The 24840-nt window shown below is 39.4% G+C and overlaps 3 protein-coding genes across 6 annotated transcripts in view; 2 read left to right on the forward strand and 1 right to left on the reverse strand.

Annotated features, from left to right (window-relative positions):
• klhl17 (kelch-like family member 17) overlaps positions 1 to 2949 on the forward strand; it is a 14196-nt gene extending 11247 nt beyond the window's left edge. For 2 of the 3 annotated variants that reach the window (XM_017417893.3, XM_037976814.1), the window contains exon 12: positions 630 to 858. In XM_017417893.3, coding sequence (XP_017273382.1) covers positions 630 to 858 — 229 coding nt within the window. Of the gene's footprint in view, positions 1 to 629 lie in introns of all 3 variants that reach the window. The other variant, XM_037976815.1, reaches the window with a different exon arrangement.
• A 5432-nt stretch (positions 2950 to 8381) lies between these two features.
• On the forward strand, positions 8382 to 21391 carry plekhn1 (pleckstrin homology domain containing, family N member 1). Of its 2 annotated transcripts, none has more exons than XM_017417887.3 (16): positions 8382 to 8572; positions 10161 to 10251; positions 10370 to 10531; positions 11286 to 11366; positions 11814 to 11904; positions 13616 to 13749; positions 14326 to 14475; positions 15529 to 15609; positions 15714 to 15789; positions 16025 to 16170; positions 17005 to 17160; positions 17865 to 18092; positions 18561 to 18716; positions 19190 to 19525; positions 19758 to 19818; positions 20581 to 21391. In XM_017417887.3, exons 1-16 carry the CDS (start codon positions 8502 to 8504, stop codon positions 20763 to 20765), a joined length of 2205 nt encoding a protein of 734 aa, XP_017273376.1. In that variant the 5' UTR covers positions 8382 to 8501; the 3' UTR covers positions 20766 to 21391. The 2 variants fall into 2 exon arrangements, with proteins under 2 accessions (XP_017273376.1, XP_017273375.1); XM_017417886.3 differs by having other exon boundaries at positions 8383 to 8572; positions 19187 to 19525.
• A 1047-nt stretch (positions 21392 to 22438) lies between these two features.
• Positions 22439 to 24840, reverse strand: part of perm1 (PPARGC1 and ESRR induced regulator, muscle 1) — an 8169-nt gene continuing 5767 nt past the window's right edge. The window contains exons 3-4 of the mRNA XM_017417908.3: positions 23567 to 23683; positions 22439 to 23251 (exon numbers count right to left, since the gene is read on the reverse strand). Coding sequence (XP_017273397.1) covers positions 23136 to 23251; positions 23567 to 23683 — 233 coding nt within the window. The 3' untranslated portion in view covers positions 22439 to 23135. The remainder of the gene's footprint in view (positions 23252 to 23566; positions 23684 to 24840) is intronic.

The raw sequence follows: 24840 nt of genomic DNA on the forward strand, positions 1-24840 counted from the left end.
TCTTCAGTAATATTCTAATTTTCTGATATGATGAATTTGAGATTTTCATTTGTTGTCATTTGTAATCATCAAAATTAAACAAAATAAACATTTGAAATATGAGTTTGTATGTAATGTATGAATATAATATACAAGTTTCACTTTTTAAATGGAATTACTGAAATCAATCTACTTTTTCATGATATTCTAATTTTATGACCAGCACCTGTATATTGATCATCGATTTGTCACTGCTTTTGAGACCCTTTACACACGTGCCAAAAATATATTACAGGATGGCTGTTGCTTCATTCTGATTACTAGTGGAGCTTTTCAATAAGTGTTAAAATACCTTTTGACAAAATTAGGAGAATGATGCAGATTGCTGAGGTTTTGTTTTGTTCTTTCCCCATCTGTCTCTATTTCATATTTATGTTTGTTAATTTTGGGGATTAAGTTGTCTAATATAAATCTTATGACATTTAAATATTAATTTGCTGCCTCACACAGAGTTCATAGCAGATATGTATATTTTGTTCCAGACAAGGGTTACTAACAATGATCCCTAATAAAGTGTGGTTAAAAATATCTATTCAAAGAGTTAATGCAGAATTTAAATACTGTATTTATTTTTCCTCTCCTCCTTGTAGGAGCACCCATGACCTGGTGGCTATGGACGGCTGGTTGTATGCTGTGGGAGGGAACGATGGCAGCTCCAGTCTTAACTCGATTGAAAAGTACAACCCACGCAGCAACAAATGGGTGGCCGCCTCCTGCATGTTTACGAGGCGCAGCAGCGTCGGCGTGGCGGTGCTGGAGCTCCTGAACTTCCCGCCCCCGTCTTCGCCCACCCTCTCAGTGTCTTCCACTAGTCTTTGACACGGGGTCACCGTTTGGCTGACTTCAGCCTCTGCTGCTACGGCCCAGACTGGCTCTGGGAAGAGGCGCAACTGCTCAGTTTGAGATGTGGAGGTGGGAGGAACGTGTTGCCGAGTGGGCAGGTAAATACGAGGAGGAGAGGGAAGCGGGAAGACGAACAGCGTGAATGTGAGGGAGGCTCACAGGCTGGTTACAGTACACTTCAGAATTAGTGATATTTGTGGCGAATATTAGCCATAGACATAGTTTAAAACCCCTCTTTTACTCATTTAAACAACAGCAGGCAAAATGAATCTAAAAAACCCACAAAATGTAGGATCTGCTCCACAGATAAACTTAAAAAAAAGGTTTTAAACTAAATTTCTCCCTCTCCTCAATAAAAGCTAAACATTAGTAATTCTGCTAGGATTTATTTATTTCTGTCTGACCTGCACTGTTCCTGGTCTGGATGCCCGCCGCTCCACCATATACCTCCACCATGCAGCTACTAACTCCCACTTTCTTCAAATCATATTTCTGAGAATAGTCCCTCGAACATTTCTCTTTTTTCTTTTTTGCCCACCACGATAAGTGTTTGACACACGTACCGTAAAGCGTGGCAGGCATCTAACTCTGTAAAGGTGTTGTAAATGTTTTTGGTTAGGTGTTGTCGTATTCTGCAAGGCTTTAATTTAACGTCAGCAGTTTTTTTTTTTGCAATAATGTATAAAACACTGAATGGTTTTATTTTTAGAATGTAGCTTTTTAGTGGTCGTACCATGCATGTTCACGTATTGGCACTGACTCTCAAAAAATATAAGTGTTGTAGTTCTGCTATGCCACACTAGGTGGCAGTAGCGAGCAATGTTGTGCACAAAGCATGGACACCAACAACAAAAACAAGCTAGACCCTCAAAAACTGTAAATAAGTTTAGGTCCTTTTTTTATATGAAATAAATTATGATGAACCATCTGTATTTATAAAATCTAATATATTCTGTTTTAAAGATTCTTAGAGAAAGAAACAGATCCCAGTAATGCCTATTTAAGAGTGTTTTTAATATATTTATTTAGAAGTGTGGTGTGCATATCGTCAGTGGAAATGACTAAAAGAATGTCTCAGCTCGAGGGGTGTTTGTGTGCATTTGGAGTTTAGGAGGACTGCTTGTTGTGTTACATTATGCAGTGTTTCATTTTCGTTTCTAGATGTTTCTTCACTGCCACAGGCATGATCACATGACACTGTACCAACAGTTTAAAAAAAAAAACAACAACCAACTAGTCACTGGTAAAACTGCTGACCATTTGATGACGACCTCCCTCTGTCTTACTTTTAAATTATTGTCAAAACGCGCATGTAAATCTCTGACATGATGGCTTGATGTTACGTAAAACCAAATTAATTAATGAGTCATATAATTGATCCTGGGTGCTGCCATATTTCCCAGGTTTTTCATCACACTGGAAAAACTGATCAAACAACTCCCGTAAAATTGACGTGGTTTAACAGCCATCATAAAAGCATCATAGTCGGCTGGTTGATGTGGGAATATCACCTGGTTGATCTAAGATGAATGAGTCACTTTGGATTATTTGACCCAGTTAAAGCCAGTGCTGTGGTTGAGTTCAGTTCATGTGTAGTGCAGTGATACCATTCCGAACTTCTAAGAAGTTGTCTCTTTTTTCCTTTATTTGAAGGATTTACTTGATGGTCTATTTTTATTTTTAAGAAACTTCTTTATGTTACATTTATGTGAAGGAGGAATGTGGCACAATTGGAGCTCTGATGGCCTTAAAGAAATGCTAATATTCTGTGAAGAAGAAGAAGAAGTGAGTCAGGGATAGATTTTGAGGCAAAGATGCACAAATTCACTGAAGATTTTGACCTCCGTTCCTTAGATCGAAGTGTACATAGAATGCTCGGTTTATCCTCATTTTATTTGTGCAATTTTGATGTGACTGTAGCTCCTTTAGTTTGTGGTTGATGTTGTGATACTTGTTTATTTATGTTTGTTATTTATGACAGCCTTTAAAATGTTAAATTTTGCACTATTGCGAAATGGAGCAATATCATACTCTTAAAACAAGAAATAAAGACGTTTTCAGATGTGACAACGTCGTCTTTGTGTGCTTGAATAAACTTCCAGGTTTGAAGACACAAACGGAAAGCCCCACATTTCATCCCTGCATCTGTAAAACCTACAGCATGCTGTGTATGCAGTTCCCCTGAACACACACACACACACACACACACACATTAAAAGTTGTGTTGCAAACTGAGGTTGTTGCTAGGCTCACTGTACAGATTTCTTTCGTACCTCTCCAGTGTTCTCCTGTTTCACAGTGATTTAAGCTGACAGCTGAACACTCTCACTTTACCCTTCTTGACCTCAGTCACATGGCATTCACACCTGTGGTCGGCCCTACACACACACACACACACACACACACACACACACACACACACACACACACAAGATCCTCCTGATCCCCCAAAACACAGAGGCTGAACATTGATTTTGCAGAACTTCTATGGGGTTCAATGTTTTAAAAAAAATTCCAGTTGTATAAAAACTTCACAAACACTGTGATAAAATTAAGCTTTCTACGTAGATTTCAGCTTTTTTAAGTGTAGAATTAAAAGGTAAAAAATAAGAAAGTTATAGATGACTTGCTCTTTTATAATTATTATGCAAACATTACTTTGATATCTGCTCATATGCTCCACATTCTTACGCTAACAATTAGCACCTAATGTTCTTATGTCTGTAATCTATCACATTAATGGGAGAGATTTTCCTGCTGTCATCGATCGAACAGCGACAACGAGAGCAGAGATCAAAGATCTGCATCCAGGGCCCGGCAGAAATCATAACTTATTGATATCTGTGGGATGAAGGTCTTCCCAAAGGACTTTCCTCTTTTTCTCTGCTTGGTGTGAGACTTTCTCAGGGATTGATCACATTTTCATTTCTAAAACTACTTCTGGCATTTTTCGTAGCTCTGTGCTGACATTATTGATGATTTAAAAGCTGTTTTGTGCATTAATCTCATCCAGGGCTGCTTGTTAGTCATTTAACACTAGTTTTTTGATGAAATAAACTTTATATTTGCTTGACATTAAAATGAGTTAACGTTAATTTTAGCAGCCCCACAAATATCTCAAAGATCGAATTAAAAACATTTTTATTGCATCAAATCTTAAATAAACATTGTTTTTACATTTACCATCATTACCCCCAGAAGCACCAAATTACCTTTAATAAAATAAGTGTGCTACAAGGTGTCCCACAGAGCAAAACATGAATTCATTAATAAATAAACAAACTTTTGCTTTTCAATACATTCTGTATGAGAAATGCTGCTAATTTATTGGATAATAACAGACAAATATTTTCCTCTGATCCAGGAGCTTAAATCACCCAATGGAACTTCATAAATTTAGTCACAGATCTTATTTTATACCAAGTAAAATTTATTTCAAATTAAACTGAGACCAAATCTATTCTGGGACCTGTGTCCTGAAAATACCACCAGCACTTTTTATGGTTTGCAGTATTTTCTGGAAAATGTGTGCATTATTATTGAAAGAATCATTCCAAGTTTTCTATTACCGAATAATGTATTTTCCTTAAAATTTATTGCAAATAATAGAATAGCATTTAGCCTATTTCTTGTTGGCCTGACAGCATCTTTGCATCAACTGTCAGAATGAGAGTGGAACTGGAGCTTATATGGCAAAAACACAAAAAGCCTTTTTGTCTAGTCCGTGTGTTTTATTTATTGTCTATATTTGTGTTATTGTTATATTTTTTAAATTCATTCTTTATCCTCTGTTAAATCTATCTCTGTGGGTCTTACTGGTGACGATAGAGGAGATGCATTGTTGTATGTCTTACATTTTAAATTAAAAGGGCTGATAATGATGGGAAGGATTTCTCTGACGAGGTTAGTTTTTGTTGCACTTGTATTTCTTTTATTATTTATGTTTTTGTTTAGGCCGTTTTGGTTGTTTTTCTGTTCATAGGACTTGGCATACTAATCTCTACAGAAGTAATTATTTTTTACAACGTTCTGGGTAAAAGATCAGTGAAGATTTTGATGTATGGACAGTTATTACCACAGAGTAAAACAACATGATGTTTTTGTCCTTTCTTTTGTTTGCTTTGATCATTTGCCATTGCAGTGCGGAACAAAAAGTGGTTTACTGATTCTAAACTGGATCTACCTTGACTGATCTCGCTTTCAAACGAGGACCAGGGTCCAATTAAGGTGACTTTATGGTTGATCTGCGTGAGAAAAGTTGCACTTCGGCGGCTCAGTTGGACACCTGATGTTTGGAGCCTCATAACCAGACTCTGTTTTAGTGGCCTGAGGTGTTACTTTAACACCGCTGCAGTCGCCTGCTGAGTCTGGATAAACACAACTGAGAGGTTTGTTTGTTTTTTTTTCTTTTCTTTTAGGGAGAGCCAACAGTCAACCCACCACACAAGAAGGAAACTTACAATTAAAGTGAATAAGAAAAGAATAGGTTTCAAGTTAAAAGCTTTAAGTGAATTTGTCACATTTTAAAATTCAACTAATTAATATAAAAGGTTAGTTCAAAAAGCTAAAGCATACCATATAAGGAAATGGTTGTAACTATGGCTACCAATACAAACTATTTAAAAACAAAACACTCATTTGGAGATGATTACCAAAAAAAGTGTAGAACATTTCCCTCTTCCTACAATAATGTGACACAAACAGTAAATGTAAAATCTATAAAAATACAAATAAACTAAATATTGACATAAATGAGTTTGTCTTGTTTAAATTGTGAATATAGATATATATAAAGAGAAAGAAATATTATAATTCAGACATGTATAATAGTGATTTAGAATCAACATAAACACTTAACTTATCTTAAAGATGCTTTTTACTTACAAATAGTATTTGTCTTCAGTGTACTGTTAGCCTGTGTATTTAGCATGCTAATTAATAGCATCCATCCAGGTATCACAAACTTGGACTGTATAGTAATTAACAACCAAACAGTTATCAGGTTTCTATAATAAATATGTAAATTTACCATCAGCTATATTAAAATGTGCCTTTGTAAGTGGTTATGATATTAAAACACACATTTAAAATGTGCCATATTGTACACATAAACAAGCTAAACATTAGTATGCTAACAATATGCTTTAAAAAGCTACCATTAGGTTGTTTATGTTAATAACAATGTACTTCTTAAATTCAATTGTTACAGTATTTTAGATGGGTTTTAAATTTTAACTGGATAGAATGACTACATTTCAGACACAATTTCTGGAAAGATTTCTTGACAAAAGCATCTGATTTATAAGAAAATTCATGGCAGCTCATGTAGGTGAAATGTAGAAGCGGGAACGATCTGTCATTAACGTTACGGCTGACCCACGGTGTAGTTTTGACATACTTGTGCCTGCCTACACGTTTTCCTTCGAAGCATACCCACGTGCGGCAGACAGTGTCACACTTTGGGGAAAATAAAGTTACCAAAGACTGGAAACAGTCAACTGAAACTGGTTTGACATCATCATCATCATTCTTTTTGGAGGAGGTTTCTTTTCATGCAGGGCTGACACACTGGTGACTCACGTTTTTCACAGCATGCTACAGATAGTTCCTCCAGTCTGCACAGCTGGAAAGGATGTAGGCAGTCTTCCTTTTTACTTCATCAAATAATCAGAATACTTTTCAGCTGAAATCCCAAGGCCTTGAACATCTGTCAGGAGGCCTATTAGCTAAAAATGTTGATGTTTTCAAGAAGATATTTTTATGTTTAACTACAAAACTGGTTCTATGTTGTAATGTAAATCACGGTTTCACTTTACAAATAATTCCTAAAATACCTAAAACTAATTTCTATACAATACAGTAAAGATATAAGCTCATACTTGTTGTTGTTTTGCTTTGGAAATGTGATATAAATTCAACAGAATTCATAAACCTGGGAGTAATACTTCCTGTTTTTTTTAGGTTTACTTTCCTGTTGTCTATTTTAAGTTCTTCCTTTTTGTGTCCGATTTTTATGGTCTCTGTGTGTTTTATAGCAATGTAGATTTTATTATTTCAGGCTAATCTGTGTTTTGTCGCATTAGATAGACAACTTGACAAGATAATAAAATGTTATTATGGTCTTTTTGGGGTTTGATGAAGGGGAAAAGTTCGTTTTGGTTTAAAAAAAACCCTTCCTTTGGCATCAAAGTTTTCCTCCCTAAGTTATTCTATAACCAGATAGGATAGATTAAATGCATGCAGTTGTTACTTAAAGCAGCTGTGAAAATAAGGGAAAATATTTAGTCTTACTCACTTATTAACTTCTTGATAATGTTTCAAAGAATATTGTCTGGATGTGAAAAGATAACAAGCTGGTGACTGTTGGTGCCTCAGGTGTATCAATTTCAGCGAACAACTGGTCGAACAGGTTAGATTTAACTGACAAACCGCGGCATACATTTCATGCTACAACAAGACGATAGCAGCTCACCACAAGACAATGACCTCATTAAAGAGCAAAACCAGATGGTGACGGTTTGTATTGACTGAAATGACACTTTCCTTTTAAGGTGATCGACTCTGGGAAAATTACATATTATCTTGTGTAAGTCGTTACTTAAACTTACTAATAAATCTATTATTAGGATAGTAAACAGGAAGTGAAAAGACTAAGACAAAGCGCATCACATGCAGTAATACTGAATTAGTCAGGACTCAGTCTGCTGTAAAACATAACTCAAGAAAACCATTAGAGCATTAAAAAAAAAATCTGATTTTGAAATTCTTATATTATTAGTATTCTGCTTACAGTGCAGCTGGAATATAAAACTTTTGGTTGTGGATATTTTGTTCAGACACAAACTCCCTGCGTGCAAACTAGGCAGCTTTTTGAAAATCTTCACCTTTGACATTATATGAGTCCTGTTCAAACTCTTTCTATCAGTGACAAACAAAAAATAAATAAATCTCCTGTTTACAATCTCTTGAACAGTTTGAAATCAGATACTTCCTCAGATTAAATATCACAGGGTCTATATTTACACGCCCACTTTAATTAAATCTCTATAACTTGGTAAAAGTGAAACAATAGGGAAGCTTGATGTAATGTAAACTCCCCCAGATACAAAGTTTCAAAATGACTCTCATGTGATGAATGCCAGTAATAAATAGAATACCCAAGTGTGGTTGTGTTTTTGTCAGGGCATGCCAGTGGTAAGTCCCCTGTCCTCCTAGTGATTGACACACACCATCCAGTGAACCACTTATTTCAGCGATTGAGCTCCATTTGGCTCCTGAAAGGTGTGAAATGGCACACTTCTCCCCGAGCCCCCTTGCCCTTTGTTGTGTGGGTTGATTTAGCAGACAGAAGCAGCTCACAGTGAATGTGAATCCCATTGCTTATTCACCACACAGACAGCCTGTGACACAGCCCCAAACTCCACCCCTCTTACGCAGACAAACTCTCACAGTCTGACTTTTTTTTTTTTTTTTTTAACACCACTCACCCTGCCCAGTTCCCACTCAGTACAAGTCTGACTTCTGCAGGGAGCACACGGCTCTCTTGGATTGCACTCATCCATCACAGACGGAGTACAGTTCGCCTACAGCTCAAACAGGCCCCCGCAGACCGGAGCAACATGGGGAGCAGCATGTCATGTGTCCCCCAGCACAACTTCAGATTGTCCAAGAGTTTCATTCGCAGAAACAGGTAAGAACTCATCTAATTCAAGTGTTTAGACTTGTGTCAGTGTGTACTCTGGGCACATGGCACGTCCTTGACTGCACTTTGTTATTTTAGACTCTGTATTTCAGATGGAAGGAATTCTTGGTATTTCTCAGGATTTGAGCTGAGGGTTGCAAAGTTTGTCAGGCTTGATTCAGGATCATATGGTAATACTGGATAGCCCCTGAGTCGTCCATGACCCGGTGCCTGTCTGGGCAGCCGTCAGTGATCCTGTTACCACTTCTCTCCTCTTTACATCTCCTTCAGCTGTCATTAATCCTGGTTTTCTTACAAAAAGTCAAGATTTGACCTCACTCATTATTACAAATATAAATGAGATCTATAACTGAATGATAAAATTTGTTTTTCCGCAGTAATCCGAGATTAGACCTGAAGGTTTTAAAACTTAAAAACAGGAAATTACTGAATAAACATAAGCAGATTTTTGTTGTCTGTATGATTTCATTTAAGCCTCCAGGATTATACGTCTGGGCATGTTACAACCCTGCTGGACCATCACATCTGATTCTGATTAGCCCCGTGAAGCACCTGTCCTGTACTGTAGAACGATTTGGGGTTTTTTCCCCACACACATTTAACGTCGCTTTCAGTTTTGAAATTTAAACAGAGACAGGGAAAGTTTTAAGAAGCACTGAGTTAAAACAAACCAACAACTTATTGATTCAAACTTGAGCTCCCAAGTTTCAGCTCAACCAGAGCATTCGGTCTTCCTGTTTCCTGTGGCCTTCTTAGTCTTTGTGTCACCGAATCAGGTGAGGCTCAGGTATTCCCCAAAGAGAATAGGAATGAGGGATGCTGAATGCCACAGCTTTGGCCTGAAGAATGTTGGGTGTGCAAACCGACTACCTACCTATTATCTTCAACACATTCCTCTGTCCCCATGCAACTGCAGATTGCATGACACTATGTGGTTTTCATACTTTTCTTTGTGTACAAATGCGTTTAAAAATAGGTGGATTTAAAGGCAACAGTATCATTGGCTTGACACCCGTGAATGATTACTGCTGGACGCGGACTCTCTGAATAGACAGACCTTGACTCCCACCACACAAACAAAAGCCTGTGTTATTGCACGTTGAGGACGCTGGTACACATGTGCGCAGATAAGCTGATAAATTACAGGCTGTGATTGTAAAAGCAGCGCCCCTCGGCTTATCTTCGAAGCGAGGGTGCTTCCTCATAAAAACGTGACAGTAATGCTAACAGATGAGGCAGATGCAAAACAAAGAGACACATTGAATGCTGATTTTCCTATGCATATCCTCACTATCAGAGGCACAAGACCTGATTGTTCCCTAATCCATGTCTGTCACTGACAGAGTGAAGACGACAAAGGAAGGGACTTTGATTGATTTGGAGGACAAGAGACAAAATGTCATTAGGAGTCTTTCACTTGATGGGAAACAATTCATTTACATATCTGTTCTCTATCAGAAGAGAGCAGGAAATTAGAAGTTTAAACTTCTGTGGTGAAGTTAACTATCTGTAAACATGGGATAGACATTGAAGGAGAGAGTAGTAATATGTTAATTTTAAATTTTTTCCTGAGCAGCAGTCGACTGTTTCGCAGGAAGAATCCCCAAGAGGGACAGGAGAAGTCCAACAGCATCATAAATATCCTGAGCACAGTCACCCCCTTCAAGGTAACTTCTTGATCTCCTAGAACAAGACAATCAATCACTCAAAGTGATCCTAACTCCTCTTTGAACTCTGAGACATTTTATTGTTCATATGTTTCACTAACACTGTGGCCGGTTGCAGGAAATGTCCCCCAAAGACCTACGGACCATAGAGAACATAAAATGGGATCCTCCGTTCCACTACGACCCGGCCAGTGGCTGGAAAAAAAGCAGTATTAACGTGAAGAATTTTGGACGGATGATTCACAGCTCCAAAGTTTGCTTCCGCTTCCCCCAGTGCCCGGTGAGTAGAACAACACCGACCTGAATACAACTGCATGATGAAATGTCAGGAAAACAGGCGTTAAAAAGAAAGAAAACAAACAAGAAGCTTTAGGGTGGTTTCACTGTGGGTTCAAACAACGACTGAGCTTAGCGTGACACATCATGCCGGTCGTCCACGCAAACCCTGAGCGATTCAAATCTAAATAAAGGTGAAAAGTAACAGGATGTTGTTGTGCAGCTTTTGAAAACATGCTTTGGTTTTGACATAGTGAATAATCCGAGCAGTTTTCCCACTAAGAGTTCTGCAGCCTGTGTTTGGACATGCTTCCTCCTGCTGCAGTTGTGAAACCTCCCCAGCAGAGAACCTCGGGGTAGAGAGAGTTGCTCTGATCCCACGGGCTGATAGAGGCCATGGTTCCTTGCGGTGGGACCTGCCGTTCTTCAGAGCTGTGACACAACAACTCTGTCAGAAAGCAGCGAGAAAAGATTGATGAAACAACGTCACGGTGGCAAAAAGAACACAATGTATTTCACAAATAGAAACCACAAAAAAGGGACGTTTCTTTGAATCACCGGATGAACATGAACAAGACACTAAAATATAAACTAAATGAACAAATTTAATTTCCTGTCAGGGGTTTTCGTAATGACCTATTCTGATTATTATCTGGATGTGGGAACAAACAGATCTGAAAGGACAGTAAAACATGCCTACAATATGTAAGCAGGCAAACTACATCAACCTACTTTAAGTTCTTATAATTTCTCTGCAGGATATTCATGAATGCTTCCTGGATCTCTTCGAAACACACCTTCATTTTGTTTCAAACAACACAACTGGACTAACATACCAGGTTAGTGTTTCCTCCTTCTCTATCTCAAGACTTTTTCAAAAAATGCCTAGGTTTTGTATGATGTAATCTTAACTTTTGACTTGCCTGCTGCCTACCAGCGCTTTGTTGGTAAACAGAGAGTATGATTAAGTTTCGCCACCTGTCTCATAAAGTTTTAAGGAATCGTTAATCATCGATTTAGTGTTCATGGAAACTCAACTTTATGTTGAAAAGAGACAGCTAAGCACCTGTATGGGGTATTAGTCAGATCGCACATGTCCTCAAAGGAAAGACAGACGGGAATACATCATCGTTTCATAAGTCTGACCTCAATGTAATGGGGATGTTTTTATTTTTAATTACAAATCTGGAGTGGAACAGTCTTTCTAATGAGGGGACAGTTGCAAAAGATGTTCTGAGTTAAGTAAAGAGAAAATGTTAACATACTTTTTGTTGTTTTGTGTGCAGGGGACGCTTCCTTTGAAAGAACTCACCATCTGCAACCTGCAGCAGAACTGTAACCACAGCCAGCCTCAGGAATATGCCTTCCAAATAAATGGTACATTTATCTTCACTAAAGAAGAATCTGAGTGGGTGTTTGGCATTGAACACTGGTATTTTATAATCATCAGTTATGTTTTATTAGCACTGCAGGGCATAGTTAATCAATCAATCACAATAAAAATATAGAACTTTTAAATCAGGGTCTAGTTTAAATATCCTAAATGTGGATTAACTTGAGCTTCTGTGTTTTTCTCACTCATATTAATTTCATTGCTCTATTTTTTCACCTCTGCTGGTGGTCTGCTATGTGTGTCCCTCGTTTGTTTTGAATCAAAATCAAAATTCTTCTTGCTTAAAAGCCACCTAGCAAGAAAGCTCACACTATTTTCAGGCTTCAGCACTTTCTGTCTTATCCCGTTTCAGTGATTCAATGGCGCTGCGACCCTCTTCACCTCTTCACCTCCCGTCAAATCCAAGACTAACTAAAGCGGGCCCCCTTTACCCCTTTTAGGGAGGGGGGGGGGGTAAACTAGCTTTTAAAAGCTTTGCTTGTTAGACAACAGGTGCATTTGGGTCAGCCCAGCTGTCACACAGAAAAACCCGGCCATCGCTCTTAGTCCTGTCACAGCATATAATCTATGACGCATTCCAATAACCGCTCAGGTTAATGTCTGCTCGAAATGTCCGATTAGCCTTTAAGATCCAAATGGACAACTTATCTGATTTTCTTCCCTTTTTCTTTGTGGACAATATCTTGAATCAATACAAAATGATTAAGTAAGAAAAACAAGTGAATGAAAGTTAATCCCACTCATTCCAGCGAAAGGTTTCTGTGTTTATACTGTCTCTAAAATGTCCGCTGTCAAAATATTGACACTATTTGTAGTTTCTTTATCATGAAATTGGCTCTGCCGACCTCGTTAGTGTTTAGTATCCGATCGGATTTCGCGTGTGAAACCTTATTTGCCTTTTGGGAGGCATCACTGACAGAAATGTGCAGAGGAAGTGGGACAAAGTTCTGAGTCAAGGGGAAGATATGTTGTGGAAGAGATTTCCTCTGTGAGACGAGTGCTGGTGAGCTGGATAGTGACGAAGCAAATCCAACTCAGAGAGGATGTTTCAAGAATTCCCGGAAGCTCCCGCACAGCTTGGAGTAACGTGGCTGTGAAAGTTAGCTAATAATTACTTTTAACAATAGCCTCATGGCTTCTGTAAACAAACTGAAAGTTTAAACGAGTTTTCACGCTGGCTGGCTTACTGGAACTGAGAATTTAAGTTTTTATAGGAACAGTTATGGTCAAAGTCCCTAATTAGGTTTGAAACAGGAGAAGTCAGCATTGAGAGTTTGGTTCCAGGCTGTTAGAGTACAAAGCCATGAGCTGGAGAGAAATAGTCTCCATGCTGGTTATCTTTGGTATGTGTGGGACTGATAGATACAGGGAGATTGCAGCTCTGATCATCTCGATCCTGTTCATTCCCGCTGGCTGAGCAGTCTGTGGAAGGGAGAGTTAGCTCCACTCTTTAAATGCCAAGCGCCGCAGGTCATGGGGGGGGGGCTTTTACGCAGAAGCTCTTAAATCTGGTTTACTGTCCCCGAACATGTGTTAATATTTACTGCTCTAACTGCATAACATGCTGTAAACAAACACAGAGACAGAGTGAACTCCGTTCATCTTCTGCTAACATGACATAAGAAGGTTAAAAAAAAAAAGAGAAACCCGGCTGACACTTTCTCCTTTTGTCCTTGTGACCTTTGAACCCTGCAGGTGTCAGCCTTAACTCCATCATCGTCTACTGCTCCAACCAAGAAGAAATGGATATGTGGTTCAGTCTGCTCAAGGAGCACATCGAGGCGAACGGAGGCACAGCTATCGCACCGGAAAACTACACCAGAGTGAGAGTAAGTGAAACAGCACTTTTTGATTTGGAACGTTTTGACATGTCCAAGAAGCAAAAGTGTTTGTGGAAATAATGTAATTATTTATATAACTTCCTTGCTACATATTTGTTAAAGCTTGTGCTTGCAAATTAAATTCCAAATTATAATTCATATTTGACTTTTAACCCACCTGAAGCCTTTGTTACTGGGTCCATTTGACCCAAACGCCTGGGGAGGTTTAATCCACGGGACATATTGGCCTAATTTCCATCTGATCCTGATGAAACAGGATGTGTGACTGTGTTAATACAGTGAGTCATTAAAGATCCCTGCCCCAACCCCTCAGATCTGCGCATCATTAAAAAGCTTATTCTACATTAACAGGTGGTGAAGTTAGCTGATGAAACACACAAACCTGGCTGTGTCACAAGAGAAGAAAACAACTGAGCTGAACCAGCCTTTAGTTAAAAACATGAAAAAACATGCAGAGCATTCCGGGGAGAGGAGACAAATCATGTGTTTAAATCTTCTCAGCGCTTAATTTCTGCTTAAATTTGTTTCGGTATCTGACTTTCGTCCAACGTGTGCTTTCTGTAGCCCAACCAGGACAAGACTGTGGAAGGAGGAGATGACCTGAGAAACTCCATCAGCAGAGAGCCAATCTATGAGTGGGAGGGCTCTCAGCGGGACAGTTTGGGCCCCATCACCTACGTCAGCAAAGTCCTTCTGCAGCACCTGCCCTGCCCGGTACGACTTCACAGCTGCTTCTCAGAAATTAAATCACTGACACCAGTCACTTTCTTATTCATGGAAATGTTCAGCACGGCAGACTGTAACTCATGGTGCAAACGTGTTTTTTTTAAAGCTGTGGGAATTTTTCACCTGATGAATAAAAGCAGGATGATATCAGTGCTAAATCCAGGTGACTCACACAGTTTTCGAATTGTGCAACAGGCATATTACCTCGACACAATGCAAGGAGTGAAAAGGGTGGAGTCTGTTTTGATGATTGGCTTCCGGCTGTTTATCTATACAACCTATGTTTTCCTGTCACATTGCATCACAGAGTTAAAGATACACAACCAGCTAACGAAAATATTTGACTCCATCGCACAAAATCCAATAAAAGTTCAATACATATTGCCAAAAGAGCTTTGTGTAGAAGGTAATCAAAACAGTAGTCGTGGCATGTCTTTGCACGGATGTCTGTTAATGCTCTCTGGAAAGCAGCGGCAGCTGTATTGACGTGATTTAGAGCCCTGGGTGTGTGAGAAGCATTCGCTCGGCTCACACAGCGACTCGACTCACCTCGCAGCTGGAATGTCAGCTGTCTGTTCGGACACACCCTATGAGAGCGAGAAAACATAAACTCTCGATTCGCCGCACCTTTAAATCTCCCACGAACTGGTTCATCCTAAACTCTCACTGTGGTTTAAAGCGTGCCTCTCAACACGGTATTAAAAGATAAGGCTTGTGTGTTTTATTCACATCTGTTCAGGGTCTCATGGTTGCCTTTGTGCCTTGTCTCATGATCTTATCTTTCCAGTTATCAGGGTTTGCTTTATTCCTTCAGATGTACTTTGGTGCCTGTTTTTTCTTTTTCTTTTCGTTGTTTTTTTTTTTTTTGTAACATTAAAACAGCCTCGGAGCTTAGAAAACGGATAACAATCTTTTAAAAGCAGACAGCAGACTCATTAACAAAAACTTTCTGCTGCATAAAAATAACAAAATGCTATAATGTCTAAACAAAAAGCATGGTAACTGCACACATTTTATAAGGCTATGATTTTATTTCCACAGCAACAGAGCGACAGATTGCTGGTGATGTATCCATCGACCCTGATCATCCTATCAGAGGAGTCCGACGGGCTCTTTTATAAGGTACCGCTGGACTTTATTTTCCTGTTCATTTTCAAATGTGTGCTTCCACTGCACAGTGTGTGTTTCATAAGGGAGTTGTATTAAAAGAGCCATTCTGATTACAGGGCAAACTTCCACTCAACATGATTACAGTGACCACTCCCTGTCAAGACGTCAAACCCAACACCTTTATGATTGAAGGTAAGTACAGTGAATCAGCGGCACATTTTTGAGAACGGCATGATAATAAATGCACATTCCCATGTGGGCTTTATGCTAAGTGACCTTCTCCTTGACTCTGCTGGCGTCACAGAGTGTAACCCCTCCATGAATGGGGGGACTTTATCCTCTGGTGAATAACAATCTTACTATAGCACATTCCAGCCAGCAAGCAGACCAAATGACAGGCTTTGTTCCCCCTTTCCTCTCTTCCCAGGCAAAATGATCAACCCCATCGTGGTGTCCTGTCAGGATAGGCCCGAGTTCTGTAATTGGATCCAGCATTTCAAAGCTGCTGATGTGCCCGTTGTCAGCCCCCCGCCCCCCGTGTATGACATCATCTACACCCCGACAAACACAGAGGTGAGGACCACTTGCTTTTCGTTTCCGATCTACACCTAATGAGCGAGCTATCACTTGTTAATCTGCTGGAGGCAGAGGCGGAGCCAAGAGGAAGTCTTGAGTGGGCACGGGCACCATTTACCTGAACCAGACCGAACCTGTGGCCACCTCAAACAACCATTCTCCTACTTCATTTATGCATTTTATTGTAACAATAACATAACTTTTATCAGCAATTTAGAAAAACTTGGTCCTTTCATTGAGAAGCTGGTGGTGTGAACTGTGCTGTTAGGTAAAAGGAACGCTGCTCAAGCAACTTAGCATGTCACACATACTCATCAACTCAGCTCTGTGACTACCTCCTTTGCTGGCTCACATGTCAATGGATCAAGTTCAACATTTACTTTTTCCTCGGTGGTAATTTCAAATGTTGAAGCAGGAAGGAGACATAGGTTGTAGATTAGTTTTACTTCTGTACGCCAGCTGTGTCATGTAGAAGTAAATGTGCTATTTAGCCTTGAGGTTTGTTGCCATTCATACAAAAACAGTAATGAAACAATTTTCTGACCCACATCAGTGAGAGCAGTGGTCTCAGCTGGCTGCCTTCAAAATATTTTATCAGATTCCCCCTGGCAGGTGGAGTAAATAAGATATGGGGGAAAATGATAAAGCAGTCGGATGACTTTGTTTTTGTTATTTTGGTAATATGAAAGCCTTATCAGCATTAATCTACCCTCATTGACTAAACATTTAATTAAAACACAAAACAGACACAATAGTTTAAAGTTTTGCCCACATTTTGTGGCGTTTTTTAATTTCAAAATAGAATATTAAATTGTGTCATTTGATCGCCAGGCACCAGAGAAGTTTGATGGGTGGAGTGGAAACAGTCATGGACGAGTGGAGTCTCTTAAATACAGCCAGTCGCCAGGTGAACCTGGGTCCCAAAACCTCCAGTTACCCATTCGGGAAGAAAATCCGTTGTCTCCAGGCTACGCCGAACCTCTCTGTGTAAGTCAGCTGCATTTTTTTCCTCAATAAAACTTGATAAAACACACAGACACGACAATACTTCCACAAAAAATGAACGTGAGAAGTAAATATCTTCTGTCTTCTACATGGGGACGGTTTTAATGGAAACAAGCAACACCTTTCTTTTACAAAGTTAATTATTAAGCAAGGTCTAAAGAACAAAGTACTCCCGTCACATGTGCTCTGGTGGTGAACAAATAAGACAAAACAAAATTACGACAAATTTGGTGCGGCATAACGAGCAACCTCTAAATTCCTATTTAGCAAAAACAACATTTTGTGTGTGAACTTCTGATATCTTAAGAAGCAGTGAAGAACTTTGCATTATCTGAACTTTTTCCTGAACTCCCCCAGCAGAGGAGCTGTGTCGGCTGCCTGCCCACCCAATTAGCTTAAAAAGAGGGCAGAGTGCCCAGAAGAAATGTTGCTGGTAAACTCCTGACCTTAACCACCACTCTCCCAATTAATTGGATGAAGACCTTTTTTTTCCCACTCTCAAATGACTTTGTTTACTAAAAACAGAATATGGGAGGTATAGGAAGTAACTTTAGGGATGAACAGGGATGAACAGTTCAGTTTATATCATTTGCTTTGCTAAACCTCAGTGTTTAAAGTAATTAAAATTGTAAAAGCACGGCGTCTTAGCTGACTTTTTCTCCTGGATGTGATTGCGGTCCTTACAGTACAATTCCAGTCGTCCGTCCTCGATTGAGACAGCTCAGCTGGGCAGCAGAACCAACAGCGTGTCATCCTACACCAGGCCGGAGTGCGACTTAAGACCCGTGTTGCTGCGCTACGCCTCAGCTCAGCACAACTCCTACGTCCAGCCTGCGGAGAGCTCTCAGATCTACAGCACACCCTACTCGGCCCTGCATCGTGCCAATCCACAGCAGAAAAACCCACTCATCAAGGTAATTCAGTCTGGCATCTAACTTGATAACCAAATAGCCCCTGTGAGACTTTACATGCCATGTGCACGGTGACTGAAATAGAACCACTGAACAGCAGGCTGAGAAAGCTCGTCTTCTTTATGATGTTTACAGATTAAGAAAGATGGCATTTATGCAAACTCAAGTTGAAAGATCAATCTACTTAATGGAGCATAGAATTATGTGTCTGTTAGGATTCATAAACAAAGAACCACAGTCTGACAGAGCTGCTATGCTAAGAGGGTATTTCTGCTGCTCTGCTGCTCCAGATAATAGTCAGTGGTAGCCTAAAAACTCAGCTTAGACTCTAATTGTCAACCCCAATGCTAAGTATGAATCACATTATTGTTGTATGTATCTGTTTCTATCTAAAGACAGAAAGAAAAAGGAAAAGTCTAGTGATATATTTTTATTTTCCTCACTAATACCATTTGATCCCTTTTTGATCAGTCTAACAGCTGGAGCACACCACAGAAATCCCTGAACTTCCCTCTGAACGCGCCGCAGCGTCACTCAGACATGTGTGCCCTAAGGCAACCCCTGTCGCCTCTGTACGACGAGCCCTGCAGCCCAGAAATCTACTCCCTGGCGGAGGCCAGGCCAGTGGTAAGTGGGTCAGTGATACCAGATCCAATGTTTCAGCTTACATCCTCGCAGCCTGTCTGATATCAAACAGAGCACACACACACACATACACTGTTCATGGCAGGATTGGGTTATTTAAGGATATTTAAACCCTTTACAAAAGTTACAAATATGATATTGTGTAGAACACGCAAGACAATATACTTTATCTGGGAAATTTGTTTTGGTTTATGCGCTGTCCCAATAACAGCCTTTCTGACTATTGGGAGTTAAGTTACATCAAGTGAAGGTTTCATATACTGAACTTAAACGTGTCAGCAGCTCATTCATAGTGGTAAACCCTCAAAACAACTTTAAGTGCATAAAAACTAATATTTGTTCATGGCCATTTTTAACATTTTGCATAAAAAAACAGACTTAGTCATTTGAACTCCTGTTTTACCTGCGCTTAGCTGTTATGTTTTGACATGATCTGTTATGTTCTTTCGCAGCAGAACTGGGACGAACTAATCCAGCACCGACACCACCATCAGGATCTCCAGCTCCGCCACGAACCAATCCAGAGCCAACACTATCATCAGGACCTCCACCTCCGCCATGAACCAATCCAGAGCCAGCACCATCATCAGGACCTCCAGCTCCTCCCCTCTTCCTTCAAACTACAAACCCCTCCAATGGGCAGACGCTGTCGGAGAAGCCTGGTCCTGACCAGCTCCCAGGGACACGCTTTGGGTCCCGACTTGGAACCTCCTCAGAGCCAAGCAGAGCAGAGAGCGGAGGCCGTGTCGAGGCTGAAGCTGCTGCCCACGCCCGGCCAAGTTCGAGAGCAGGTGAGAAGCACAGAGACGCGCACATCTCCCAGGGCGCTCCAGTTTCTGGAATGCCGCAGTACAAAGGGAAGTGCTGGTGCACTTTGTGGTGGTAGAGTAAGTTTATATACTTACTCTGAAGGAGGTATTTAAACAGATGCCACAGATGAAACACCTACTTTAGGGAAGAGGAGAATGTTTGTTGTAGTCCAACACAGGAAGTGACTTTCTCTGTTTTCACATCTGCTGACAGATACCTCTCCAGCTGAGCTCTGTGAGGAACACCGCACAAATGCCTTATGATTACTCACCTGGTAAGAACTGACTACACACAAATATAAACTAGATTCTTTCAAGCAAATGAGTTCACGTGTGTTTAATAAATGATTGTCTGCCTCTGGCCCATATAACAAACAGTATATTTGATATAAAATATAGCACTGATAAACTAATGGGTACTTTTTCTGACACCATTAAACCACTGCATCATATTTCCTGACACACATGAGTTGTGAAAGTCAGCCTTCTTGAATACGACCTATAAGACAGAGAGCTTTGCCCGCACTCCAGTAAACAGTAAATTTAACGCTGAATGCTCTTTGATTGCTTGAGCTTTTGGTTCTGTCAGCAGGTAGACAGACGTTAAAAAGGTTACAGAAGTCAAGCTTTATAAAGTGTGCAAAAGTGTTGTTGAAATGGAGCTTAGTGCAGCTCCTAAAGCCAAGAGGGAGTAAATTACAGTACAAAAAATACAGGTCAGACAGGATATACTTGTCCATTGCGACTGACAGCGCACAACTGAAAACACTAGCAGGAATTTAATGCAACGAAAGTCTTAAACTTGTTACTATGTGGTTTAGTTTGTCTGATTATTTCCCACACTGTTAGAAAGAGAACCTGTTGTAAAGAAAGAATGAAAATGTTGCTGCAGCGGTATGTTACACTACAGGTTTTACAGTAAGATTATAGTTCGGGACAGCAGCTCTGGGACTTTGTCCAAGTTTACAGAATCGGGGCGAGGTTTAAGTTTCACAGCCTGAAACTAAAAGCCTTCGAATCTTTGCTCGCTTCTGCAGGTCGACATTCGTACCTGGAGCCCACAGATCCAGATGATCAGGAAGTGGATTATGACAACATTTGGGAGTTCGACAGTGAGACTGGAATGATTCAGTCAGTGCCTGGGATTTCGACACACTGGACAGGATTAGACTTTGAGGCCCAAGGCCTTGGTCCTGTGGCAACTCAGCCGAGATGGTCATGAAACAATACAATAGGCCAGCGCTCGTTTGGACGTGTGCAAACAACAGATCACTATCAGAGGGATAATAAAAGCCAACAATCCCAGCCGGAGTTGCTCCCAGCGTGTGAAGCAACAAACCGCAGGAACTGCTTTGTCAGATGTTGGGTCGAGGAGAAGTCAGCGACGGACGCACTTCAGACGTCTGTTTAATATGTAGCATTTAGGAGCGAAGGCAGGAGAGCGTACTGCAAACCACACGTGGCTTGAATTTTTATTTTCATGTGTTACATAACTGCACTATCACTGGTTTAATATGCAGTCAGTTTGGACTTTCATGAATTTGTTTTTGTTGTTGTATATATGTTTCATTTTGTTTCTAAATTAAGCTACAAAACATTCCATTAGAGCTTGTTTTAACATAAGAATATGTGTATACTTTTGTAAATGTTGTACATTTATTATTTTTTATTGTGCTATGCTGTTAGAACAAACAGACGTTGCTTCAGCTGATTTGTTATTTTTTGTAAAAGTGCTAATATTGAAACTACCACTGTACCGTACGGATGCCTGCGTGGGGTTTTTTATTTGTATTTTTGTTTGATGTGTTTTTATTAATATTTGAAAATAAAACTATAAATTTACTGACACGTTTATGTTTGTTCTTCCTCAATATGGCCTTTTAAGAAAAACATCAAAAGAAAAAATGGAAGCGATGAAAAAAAAGAACGAAATCAAGCGATTGAAGATTTATCACACACCAAAAACTGCTGGGTTGTTTTGATAACTCGGCTGCTGAGTTGAAGCTGTTGGGTCAAAGGTCGGGTTGGTTTGATCAAATGTTGGGTCAAAACGTTTGACCAGGCTGAAGATGAGCTCAGTCATTTGTCATAATCTGCTATATTTAAACCAGAGGTTGACCAAGTCAGACCTGACTGGACTTATGTTTAAGGATGTAATAAGTAAAGGTAAGCAGGAAAAAAAAAAGTTAGAAAAAGAATTTTAACTTGGTAAGCTTTATTAATAACTAGTTTGTACTAAACAGGGAGTTTGGGTACCTAAAACAACATTATTTAGTTCTAGCTAGCTGATGTATAATAATGTCACAAAAGTATTTCTGATCCACGACTTCACATGAAATTATTCACATGACATTTTAAAGCCATTAATAATCATCGAAGCAGAAAATTAATAGGAATTGCTTTTCATCACTTTGATGTCTGATCTGCTCTGATAATAACCTGATTAACCATCCAAATAAAATATTTTGGGAGCTATTACTGTTGACAACACACTTTCATTTTTAAATATGCAAATTAATTTCTGTGTTAGATGTAAATATGTGCACAGTTTGACCACTTTAAGTGATATTTACTTTGCATAAATATGTGAAATTCAGTTCAACTTACCCATTGGGGACCTAATACTTTGTTTTTTTACTCAAGTTTGCCACCTTGTGGAGGAAAAAAACTTATTTTGAAACATTCTTAGAACACTTATGCTAGCACAGTAGTATGACTTACTATTTTAGTGAATTATTTAATTTGTAGTTTTAAATTTTTATGAACATTTTTCAGAGAAAAAATACTTTAAATCTGTTGAACTGCTTGACACTTCAGGTCAGGTTCTTCTGACCTTGTGTCGCCCTCTAGTGGTTAGAAATGTTCAATGAAGCGTCTTTGAATAAGAAACAGAAACACTAATATACATTTTACTGTATCTAAATCAAAATAAACCAACAGTTCAAAGCGACCTACAGCACAAAACAATACTGTGAAAGCTTTAAAAACATTTTATCAAGGAAAGAAATGCCCTTCACATCATTTATCTTGTAGCTGACACTGGCACAGAAAGCTGTTTTCAAAATAAATTATCTTTTTGTTTTGGGAAAGTTGTTACTTTCCATGTTTATTGTAACAAATTGGTTGGGAGAATATTTTACAAGCTTCAGAATAAAAGCATATGCTGCGTAAAAGTAATGAAATGAAAAGAGGAACCAAGGCACCATCATGAGTTCCTAAAGTGTCTCAAGTTAATCTATTTTATCACACATTCATCTATTATCTATACAGAGTCAGCCTGCCTCTTGCATCCCTTCTGAACATACTGAGCCTTATTTACAAAGCCTGCTTTTGGTCGTTCAATACTTTACATGAATGCTTTCAGATGTTAAGCAGACATAAAGTCACCCAAAAATTTAGCGAGAACCTAAATGATTTGGTTCTGAAAACATGTTTCCCACAGAGAGATCAATGAAACTTAAGAAAAGTAATTATAGTGCAAACATGTCACAACAAATAAAGTAGAGGTTTCTCCTAAGGACTGGAGTCTTGTAGAGGTTCACAGTGGCTCATAGAAAAAAAGAATCAATCATGACATTTCGAGGCAGAAAAATCAAGAATCTGTCAGGGCCTTTTGATGCGATTTCCTCTCGCTGGATGCCGACTCCACTTTGACGTACTTTCGCAGGTACCGGATGGCTGACAGGGCGCTTACATTCGCCAGCAGAACTGTGAGGAAATAAGGACAAACAAAAGAAGCCTTAAAACCATTTATATAATATCAGAACTGTACATTTTATCTGTTCCATTTAAAGTTGGGCTTTTCTGAAACAGATTTTCCTTCTTTTTTGAGTCTCAGATGGTGTATTTGGTTCCTGATCTTTAAACAAAATTCTGTTTTTCGTTCTTGTTTCGGAGTTTAATTGTCAAATCTAAGGTTAAGTATTGCATAGGTTAAAACAAAAGAGTTGCTTTGTAATTGCGGTCTTTAAACAGCCACATTTGCAGTTTTTTTTGCAAAAAAAATCTGTTTATCATACATACCAGCCTTCCAGGCGTCTCCAACTTGTGGGTTTGTAGTTTTCAGCACCCATGAAGCAAATGCAATACAAACCAGACACATGTCTGACTGTTTCAGGGGCAGGAGCGGGGCGTCTAACCCTGAAACAAAGAAAATATTGAAACTTTGTGTTGTTTAATACAACACACAGGATTAGGAACAGCCACAGGATCAACGAAGACCAAAAGCATATCAAGATGTTTATATTTTTCATGCAAACTGTGTTAGATGTTCCTCTTCTGTCAAACTGTGAGCTTGTTAATTCTAACCGATGTACAAATTATTTGCATTCAAACATACAAAACTATTTAAGGGTTTCTGAGTTTGAACTTTTGACTCTGCAGGCCTCATAGATTGGTCAGAAACCCAGGAGACAAATTTCTTAAAAAGAAGTCCCTGAAGTTTAATTAAAGCACCTTGGAATTTACAAAAAGAGAACACAAGTGCTCTTTAAATTCAAATGTTTTGATGCTCCTTCTCCTGCAGACGTGAATCAAAGGTCTCTGCTGGCAGCTCAGAGGAGCCGCTCATTGAGTGAAGTCAGGTTATCACGTAGCACCATCCGTGTTGGCAGTAACTCCACGTTCTCACTGTGTCATCTGACAGCTGAGGAAAGAGAATCCATCCAGCTCACGATGACCATTACAACAGAGCAGGAGACACTTCTGGATTACAACCGTCCACACGTGAGGGAAACAAAACAAGAAGACAAGCTGAACAGGACAAGCATGTCATGCAGGGGTGGAAATTAAAAATTTTGTCCACCAGCCATAGTGGCTGGTCTCATCATGGACAACAAGTCCGGTGAATTTGGAGACATTTGTTCTTTTTTTGCAAAAGTTACCAGGGGGGAACCAAATATTTCAGCCGTCTGAAATAATCGGTTCCCCCTCTAAAACACAGGACAAAAGTAATTTACCAACTACTCCTTAACTGTGTTCATTCCTCTCATCATGGACAACAAGTCCAGTGAATTTGGAGACATTTGTTCTTTTTTTGCAAAAGTTACCAGGGGGGAACCAAATATTTCAGCCGTCTGAAATAATCGGTTCCCCCTCTAAAACATAGGACAAAAGTAATTTACCAACAAGTCCTTACCTGTGTTTATTCCTCTGTATTATAATATTATTAGCGCATTTTATTTTTAAAAGAATTATGTTTTTTTGTTTTTTTAATGAGAAATATTTGCCCCTCTAAACAATTCTGTTAATAGATAAGTCATTATTTACGGAGACGCAGGGGGAACAGTATCTGATGG

This window comes from Kryptolebias marmoratus, linkage group LG8 (genome assembly GCF_001649575.2).
Source record: "Kryptolebias marmoratus isolate JLee-2015 linkage group LG8, ASM164957v2, whole genome shotgun sequence".
NCBI lineage: Eukaryota > Metazoa > Chordata > Actinopteri > Cyprinodontiformes > Rivulidae > Kryptolebias > Kryptolebias marmoratus.